Below are 9,220 nucleotides of genomic sequence, written 5' to 3'. Positions count from 1 at the left end.
AGCACATTCTGGGAAGAGATGGGCAACATATTACTACCGCCCACATATATCTCGCGTAATGATCACAACGAAAAGATCCGAGAAATTAGAGCAAATACGGAGACTTACAAGCAGTCGTTCTTCCCACGCACAATTCGTGAATGGAACAGGGAAGGGGGGATCAGATAGTGGTACAATAAGTACCCTCCGCCACACACCGTAAGGTGGCTCGCGGAGTATAGATGTAGATGTAGATGTAGAAATAGGAATATATTTTGAAGTACTTACTGTTCCTTATGTTGCTCAATGAACTGACAACAGTCCATAAATATTCTTGTCACCAGATCATAAAAAGATAGCCAAACTTTGATGCAATGAATAAAATTCCTGCAGTCTCAAAAACACTGAGCAGTTGCAAAGCATGTTGCATTATTTCTTCCATAGTGACTGATCTTTGACTAAAAGTACTAAAGAAAACAGTAAAGTTATGATAAAATGCCTTATCATAAAAATTATTATGGTAATGTAATTTCACATGTAGAATGTTCTAATATATTATACTCTTTTCAGTGACTGATTAAATGCTTATCTAGAAAATATTTAATTTTCTGTTGCATTAAATCTTTCATTTTCCCTTGGATTGCTAATCTCTTTATGGGCATTTGCTAATATTCTTATGTGTTTTGACAGTAACTCTTTTACTTCAAATATTATCCTCCTCAATTTCCATGCCACCTGTCAAAGTATGCTGTTTCTAATGACTATATCCTTATATTGAAGTGCAAAAAACATGTGTCTCTATCACTGAGTAGAAGAGATTTTAGAAAATAAACTTATTTTCAATCCATTGATCGATGACATAAGGATCTTGTATCACTAATGACTAATATGTCAAGTTTTGAGAAGAGATTTCATTAGGGCTAAGATCTCTATCTCATCCTGCTGCAGGATAACAATGTAGAATTTACAACATGAGGCAGTTGATTCTTCTTCCATATTCTGTGCATTCTCAGTGATGTCCATGATGAAGAGGTTTATGGCTAAATGATTAGGCGAAATCAGAATGCTGGACGATGGTTTATGTAACACACTGACTGCCGTGAGGCTGATCGTGGCCACAAAAGAACTCCCTGCCTAACACCGTGGCAGGGCCTAGCCTGGCAATGAAACACCCATCACTACGCCTGTGGCAGGAAACATGCTAAAATTATGTACGTTATCAGCTTTTACTGCCCCTGGAAATTCCGTTAAGTACTGTTGCGCATTACCATACTGTGTCACTGTGTTATAACCTATGTAATATAAAAATATGAAAACTCCTCACAAGAAGACAACTTGGGCTATTATCACTGGAATATAATATCAATAGATTGTGATAGCAACAATGCATTGTGTTTACAACTGAACACTCTTCACGTGAGAGGGTCATTGTTAACGTTGAGTCATGGCACTATGACAAAGTACCATTTTGCAGTAAAATTACTAAAAAATAACTAAGCCAGAATATTCAGTATTGATCTGTAAAACATGTTTGTTTAAGCATGGAACCCTATTTATAGTTTATAAAAAATTAAAAATATTACTGTTGCTTTTGTGTGAATGACAAATTCTCATGTACAGATTACAGTGCACCGCACTCAGATTCGTGCAATGGAAAATGGACTTGGAAACCAGGAACCCAGAACACATAGCAGAGTGAAAGCAGAACTCACTTTCTCCATCTATTACTGAATTTCTCTTGCAGCTCAGTTCACTAGTGCACATACCACCACCAGTACTGCATTGGCATTGACCCAAGTTATCACATGGGTGGCAAATCGGTGTTGCAGCAATCATCCTCAAGTGATGCTGCTGTCAACAAGAGCAAACCAATCCACCATCAAAGTATTAATGATATATACCTATTCAATCATCAGAGCAGGCGTTGTTTGGTCAAGACAAGCGGCCACTGTATACAGATGTCCAATACAGCCCACTGTGGCATCCACTATTCCACTGATCATCAAGCTGCTTGGTCACGGTATCACTCCAAACACTGTGTGGCCCCAAGTACCATGCCTGTGTCGTAAAGACAAAATCAGCATATGTATGAAGCAGTACTGTGTAAGAAGCCACCAGCCTAATGCCGCTGCACAGGCCAGGCTCTCAGGCTTCTTGCTCTGAGGAATGTCGTGTGATGGACACACTGCCACTGCTTCACACCAGGTGTGGAAGCCAAACAGTGCTCATTGGCAGCTATTTGTCTCTGTCAATGTACTAAACCACTTCTTGTTGACAATGGATTTTAGCAGAGCTGCTGGTGACTTCTTGACTTTATCAAGACCTTAAAAACTGCCGCTCAAAGAAAAAAAGGCCTGGCCTGGGTGGAGAACAGCTATGGCAGCCTCACAAACAAAGTATAGCAGCAGTCATACATAACCCACTACTACACACAACAATGAATATTCCTAAGGTCAGCATAGCTTGCTGAAGGTATTTGCAATCAAGAAACAAACATTATAACTGTTCAATGCATGTTTTCACCATTAACAATCGTTTTCTAAGAAGAATCTAAGTGATCTACAACAAAATACCAGAGTACTTTTCTTTCCCCACCAAAAATTGCTTACATACTTTCCTGAAAATTCAATTTCCCTGAGAATTACCAATTTTGAAACAAGTTGTCACCCTGAAGAGATAGCAAAGATACTGCTGTGCACATTTAAAAACTCCTCAAACATTCAGCTTACCAGTTAAATTACATGAATTGCATATTTTAGAAATTTTTATATGGTAATGGCAAGTCCTTGATGGAATATAAATGGGAAGTCATTTTGATTTTGACAATAGTTCTCCAATTCATATTTATGTTGCCATAGGTATTTGAGAAATAAAACAGACATCTCACAAGTTGTCACTGTATAATATATTATAAAAGATTTAATAGTTTACCAAGAAAGACATGATAGCTACTTTGAAAATAAAACTCTCACAAAAACAAAACAAATAATGCGGCTTCCTCATTTTTATAATGGAATATACATGTCAAAATTCATTTTTTGTACAAAAATTTATACCACACACACACACACACACACACACACACACACACACACACACACACACACATATATATATATATATATACATATACACAGAATAATCATAGTAATTACTGGTTTCAGAAGTAATACACCTCTTTCTTATTTTGGTTGGAAACACAGAAAGTCTTAACATTTCAGCAATAAACATGCAACATATCCTGCAAAAGTTGTATCACAAGGCACAAGGAAAATGCTACACACAGAGAGAAACATCAATGGCTGATAATTCAACAACAAAAACAATGGACACACAAGAAAGGACAAAAATAAGTTCAGTAACATTGAAACGGATAAAATTAATAAAAGTTCATTTGTCTTTTGCTGTTTCTCTTCCTGAACAAATGCACATCATGGCTTTGAGTGTCCCTTTTCCTCAACAAACACCCCTTACCCTTGCATTACATATTTCATAATGCTGTTCTATAACAAATACAATGAAATGATATCTCATCAATTTTTTCTATACAACAGTAATAGCTTGCGATATAGAACACATTTTAATAGTATTGGGCAAAGCTAGCAATTTTGTGTGTATGTTTACTGGTTTAAGGGCACCCACTTGTGATATTTTTAGCCCTAATTAATTCACACCTTCAAATGAAACCAACAGAAAAATTTAGAACAGAGTGATATACTTTCAATATCACCTTTCTACATCAGAAATGAAAGTTGATCTCCCCGTCTATACATTCTACATGTTTATCAGAAGAGGAGACTCTTCTACTGAAAAGTTGGTACAATACTTCTATTTTGCATTTTTCCTCCTTGTTAAAATAAGGTTTTGGAGCAAATAGTGGATTATTTACTTCCCTTATTTGATTTTGTTTTATCACAATGTAGCCTATTTTCCTCTTCATAAGGTCTCAACACCAAATCAATACGCTCCTCTATCAGACTGCTTTTACCACTAACAAGGACTACCGTAGTCTATGGATTTTGTTATGTTAATATGAATAATATGCTTTCAGCTGCCCTCTCACCATCTGACAACATATCTGTTATGAATGCAGAAGAGCAGTAACTGCTGAGATGACAGCCACTGTAGATTTGCAACTCTGCTCTTGCCAGTAACACTTAACCAGTATCAAAGAGGTGCAATGATTGACAGCTGAGAAAAAAGTAGGCCAACACACTGGTGAGTCTTCATGACATAGTAGGTACCTGTGATACAACTTTATACCTGAGCTATTTCATTTATTCCAATACACACATAGCTTCAAATGAACAATGATAGTAAGTTCCTTGTATAGCAAACATTTGTAATTTATTTGGTTTGTCATCTGTCCACAACAATAATAGTGAAAATATATACCCTTATATAATTGAAATTATTTTTACAGTGAGAAATGTAAATTAGTCAGTTCTGGACAAATGACTATCCAGATCATGTACTGGATGCAGGAGAAGTAATACTGCTTAACAATGGGTGTAACTGCCATTGTTCCTCTAATCTTATCAATGTGACTCTGGAAATTCCAGCCCATGATGATAATTTATGAGTGTGATATGTTACTTTCTCTGTATGAAAAAGTATGTTCTGCCAAGACATGTGAAATTATTGTTTCCACAAACAATAATGATTACTGGAAAGATCTAATAATCACTTGGGAATATTAATAATTTAAGGTAAATAAGAAGTGGCCCTGTGACTACAAACACTACAGTTTACATTGTGAGAAATACATTTTCATACTAAAAAAGCAACTTCACCTTCTTTACTATATACTTTGCTAAAAACTGATCAAGCAAGCATCCTCAGATTTATTAATATCATTCAAGACACACTGGATTGATAAAAATGTTTTTCTTTTCAGTCTGTAGAACAAATTGAAAAGCTCTAGTTGCAAAACTATGTCTATTATGGCACTTGCGGCACATTGTCATAAAGGCTGAAATACTGTCTCAGAACTTATCAAACCAGTTTCCCGCACAAAGGTCTATGCAGTTCCCATGGCAAACATGTTGAGTTACCAGCTACAAAGACATAGCTATTTCTCACATATATCAACAATAACCACATACGCTGAATTTACAGCACACTATACAGGTATATACACACTTCAAACACAAATCAACTCAGTATCTGTCCTTCTGCCTGACCTTTCAACTGTCGCAACAAAACAACACAATTGTACAGTTTCACAGCTGGGCCCAGTTTAAGACCTCCTGCCTTCACCAAGTCGTCTTGTGACATGAGTACTAATGCATCACCATCCACTTCTTGTTCTGCAAAAGCATTAACAGCATGGGCACATCCAGGTATGCTGCGTAAAAACGTTGATACGTCATTACAAGTCCAGTGACTGACAAGCTCTGGAGGCTGTGGGACAGCAGCTAGGAATGTATTAAGGTACTTTGTGTGCTGAGTCCACGGTATCGGTCCTTGAGAAGGTTGTGGATCATAACCTGGGCTGCGTACACTATTTCGAACTTCCAGTTCCAGTTGTGTTATATCGGCCGAATCCTTTTGTGAGCTACTTGCAAATGCTAGAGGATTAGGTGATGTACTCGTTTCACGAACAGTACTACCATTTCCCAAGTCTTCGCCATTTTGTACTCCTGAGTCACTTGTGGCAACTGGCATGCTGGTGGACTCCAAGAAGTGCCTGTATGTAGAAGTGTGATTCAGTACATGGCTACACAAAAAACATTATATGAATGATCAAAGAACTGAAAATATTTACAATGCAGATACAGAAAATCTACTTACGAAGTGGAAGTATATGGAAATACACAAAACAATGTAAATTTTCAAGCTTTTCAAATCAAAATTTTTATAATTTTTTGTGATTTATGTGTTTTCATTTTCTACCAGTAGATTAATATATTTTCTCTACTCACAGTATATATAAATTGCATAAGGAAATTTACACATTTATGCAGTGAAAAGGTGTAAATTTCAGAGGTTACCAGACTTAGAGGATCACAATAGACTTTGATGGCAACAAACCTCAGCAATATTTATTAACTCTATTTTTCTTTTGTTTTTATGTGTCTGAATAATTCACTGACAGAAACAATGTTGGATAAAAGCTGAAACTGAATTTTCTGATAAAAGATAAAAATGCCCATCATTATCCTCTCAATAAAGAAAAACGTAACAACAATATGGAATAACAAGCTTTAATGATACACAAAACCTGTTTAAATCTTTATGATTTGTGAAGAAAGCATAAGAGCTGAATCTGTTTTTAAGACTTGGCAATAATTATGGAATGTAATCTGCTGAAATTCTGTACACTCATCTCAATTATGTTTTTACTTGTCAAGATATTTCAGTTTTGTGCAATAATTTGAATTGAAGTTAATTTAAGCATCAAACTGCACACTACAAGTGGCTACCATAAAAGTGAAACAAAACATTATTGCTCAACATGAGATTAATGAAGTTCTTAACTTTTTGTTGTAACTATATTCTTAACTGCTGTAAAAACTCTTTTGCTTCAAACACAGCAGCTACAGTGCTCCAAAATCAGCACCAGTTATGTAATAAAAACTTAAGTTATAATGTACACTGACAGCAGATGTAGAGTAATTGAAGACCCACCGTCAACAAAACCACAAAAATCATGAAAGATTCAAAGCAATTGATGAAACTTACAAAAATTCAAAAACTGGAAAATGGGCACTAAGAACAGATATCAGTGGTTGAACAGTGGCTGCCCATATTAATAATAGACTAAAATGGTTCCAGCATACTGATATACTCCTCAAAAAACTTTGTGCAATACAATTTTCACTTCAAAGAAGTATCACACAACAAATTTTGAGAATATTTATTTATTCTGATTACGTCCATTATTTGTTCTCTCACGGAATCATCATCCACAGATTTACTGTGTGGAAGTGAACAATAACAACAGATTGTGCAGGTGCATCTTTAAAGGCACTAACTTTCTTAAACTAATTTCCATCTACATTTGCTTATTTGTAATATTTGCAATTAATAATAACTATCACGATCAAGTGTATTGTGATTTTTATATTACTACTACTACTACTACTACTACTACTGGAGTAACTGATAGCAAGACCAATTAATAAAGGTGCTTCTTTAAAGGCCCTGACATTCTTAAACTAATGTCCAAGTACATTTGCTTATTAGTTGTATTTCTGATTAATAATAAGTCAGAATCAAGTGCATTGTGATTTATATTATTATTAAAGGAGTAACTGACAGCAACATCAATTAATAACAATGTTTTGTTGTATCCCTATTACCTCCTGCCAAGCCTCTCTCTCAGGGCATCCTCTGTGTTCACATTGTGATGCTCCACTATTTTATTGATGTGGTCTTTCCATGAATGTTTTGGTCTGCAGTGTTTACATCTGCCAGGTGGTTTCCATTTAAAAACTTTCTTTGGCCACTGATGATCTGGTGTTCTCAACAAATTTCCATACTACTTTGATGATTTTCTTTCAGTCCTGTCTATCATTGTTTCATTTGCCGTCATTCTAGCTCTTACTTCATCATTAGGTTTTCTTTCGATTAATGATATTTTGGTGCTCCTTTGTAAATAATCTCTTTCCACAGCTATGAGTATCCTTCTAAGGTCAGTATTTAAAATCCACAGTTCTGATCCACAGAAGAGGACCAATTCAACCACTGGTCTACCCACCCTTTCTTATTGTTGCCTGAAATGTTTTTGTCCCACACAAATGAATTCATACTTTTCTGCTTTGTCATATTCTATATTTTACATCTGTATCACCCAATTCCCTTTTGTCAATATATGTGATTTGCACAGCCGTAATAGAAGGCGCAGAAACTATTATCAGTATTCTTCATTCTTCATTATCTACACTTTAAAGTGGATGTTTTCTGATACAAATATCTGTAATATCATTCCTGCAGTCCTACACTATACATCATTTGATTGCCTGTATTCAGGATTTGGAAATCACAGTTGCATAGAGTCTTCAGTTCTTACAACTTGAAAATAACAGTATCCTGTGATAAACTTGAAATGAAGCAGGCAGAAATGAAAATGGAAATAAGTAAGGGCTTAAACAGCACAGAGGCAAACAATCAGAGAAGAATAATATGAAAATTTTTGCTGCTCGCTTACCGATCCCTTTTTGCTGCTGGTTCCTCTTCCTCTTGGACAACTATCAGTGATTTTGGTTCTTCACAACTCTCCACTCGACGACGCTTTGCTGGCCGTCCTACTGGATTCTTGTGGGGCTCCTGAACTTTCCTACAACATTCAATAATTTCATTTCAGTTTGGACTTCACCTTCCCCTTCCACTCTCAGTATTATGTGACTTGGCTTCACCTCTGTATATTTGATTGTATATTATTTTGGAATGTGCTTTTTGACATAGAGATTACTTTTTATCTGTGACAGCAATGTTTGATTAAACAATCACAAGCACGCAAATTTAAAATAATAATAACACTCAGCACATAGTGAAGATGTTGAACCGCACGCACGCGCACGCGCGCGCACACACACACACACACACACACACACACACACACAAATGCAACTCACACACACACACGACCATTGTCTCTGCCGCCAAGGCCATACTCTGGCCTTGGAAGCCAGAGACAGTTGACATGTGTGTCTGAGCTACATTTGAGTGAATATACATTGTGTGTGTGTGTGTGGGGGGGGGGGGGGGGGGGTGTTTTTCCATTTCAGAAGAAGGCCTTCTGACTGAAAGCTTACATGTTTAGTAGTCCTTTTGTTGTGCCTGTCTGCAGCTCAACGTCCCCTCTATATAGTGAGTAGCAATCTATTCTTTTCATAATATCATCATTATTCCATCCCGGATATTCCATTGTTTAATAATAATAATAGCAAATGAAAAATATTGCTATAAAGACAATTTTTGTACGTAAATGTGACAATGTCCAACAACCGCTATCAGGATTTCCTTTCCTATGTAGTAAAGTTCACAATATTCAGCAAAGACTGCCCAGTATCAGTATCATTCAACATTTCCAAGTGATCATATTTAATCTCTAACTTTTTTCTGCATTTCAAAAATCTTATGTCATTAAAAACCTTGGTAGCCCTGATAAGTTGAACCACACTTAATGTAAGAAACAGAAATTATGCAAGACAAGTGTCCCAGCCTGGCTTCGCACAGGTAGCATTAAGTATCTATGAACAGATGACTTATCTGCCTTAGAGTGTTTTGTTTATGG

The 9,220-nt window shown here is 36.1% G+C and overlaps 1 protein-coding gene across 1 annotated transcript in view; it reads right to left on the bottom strand.

The window, feature by feature from the left end:
- Window positions 1-2,865: 2,865 nt before the first annotated feature.
- Window positions 2,866-9,220, bottom strand: part of LOC126477064 (lethal(3)malignant brain tumor-like protein 3) — an 81,758-nt gene continuing 75,403 nt past the window's right edge. Inside the window, exons 13-14 of the mRNA XM_050103589.1 lie at window positions 8,132-8,260; window positions 2,866-5,668 (exon numbers count right to left, since the gene is read on the bottom strand). Of these exons, the coding sequence (XP_049959546.1) occupies window positions 5,134-5,668; window positions 8,132-8,260 (664 nt within the window). The 3' untranslated portion in view covers window positions 2,866-5,133. The remainder of the gene's footprint in view (window positions 5,669-8,131; window positions 8,261-9,220) is intronic.

Source organism: Schistocerca serialis, chromosome 1 (genome assembly GCF_023864345.2).
Source record: "Schistocerca serialis cubense isolate TAMUIC-IGC-003099 chromosome 1, iqSchSeri2.2, whole genome shotgun sequence".
NCBI classification, from domain to species: domain Eukaryota; kingdom Metazoa; phylum Arthropoda; class Insecta; order Orthoptera; family Acrididae; genus Schistocerca; species Schistocerca serialis.
Note: the sequence above shows the minus strand (reverse complement) of the source record. Positions and strands in the feature narration are given on the sequence as shown.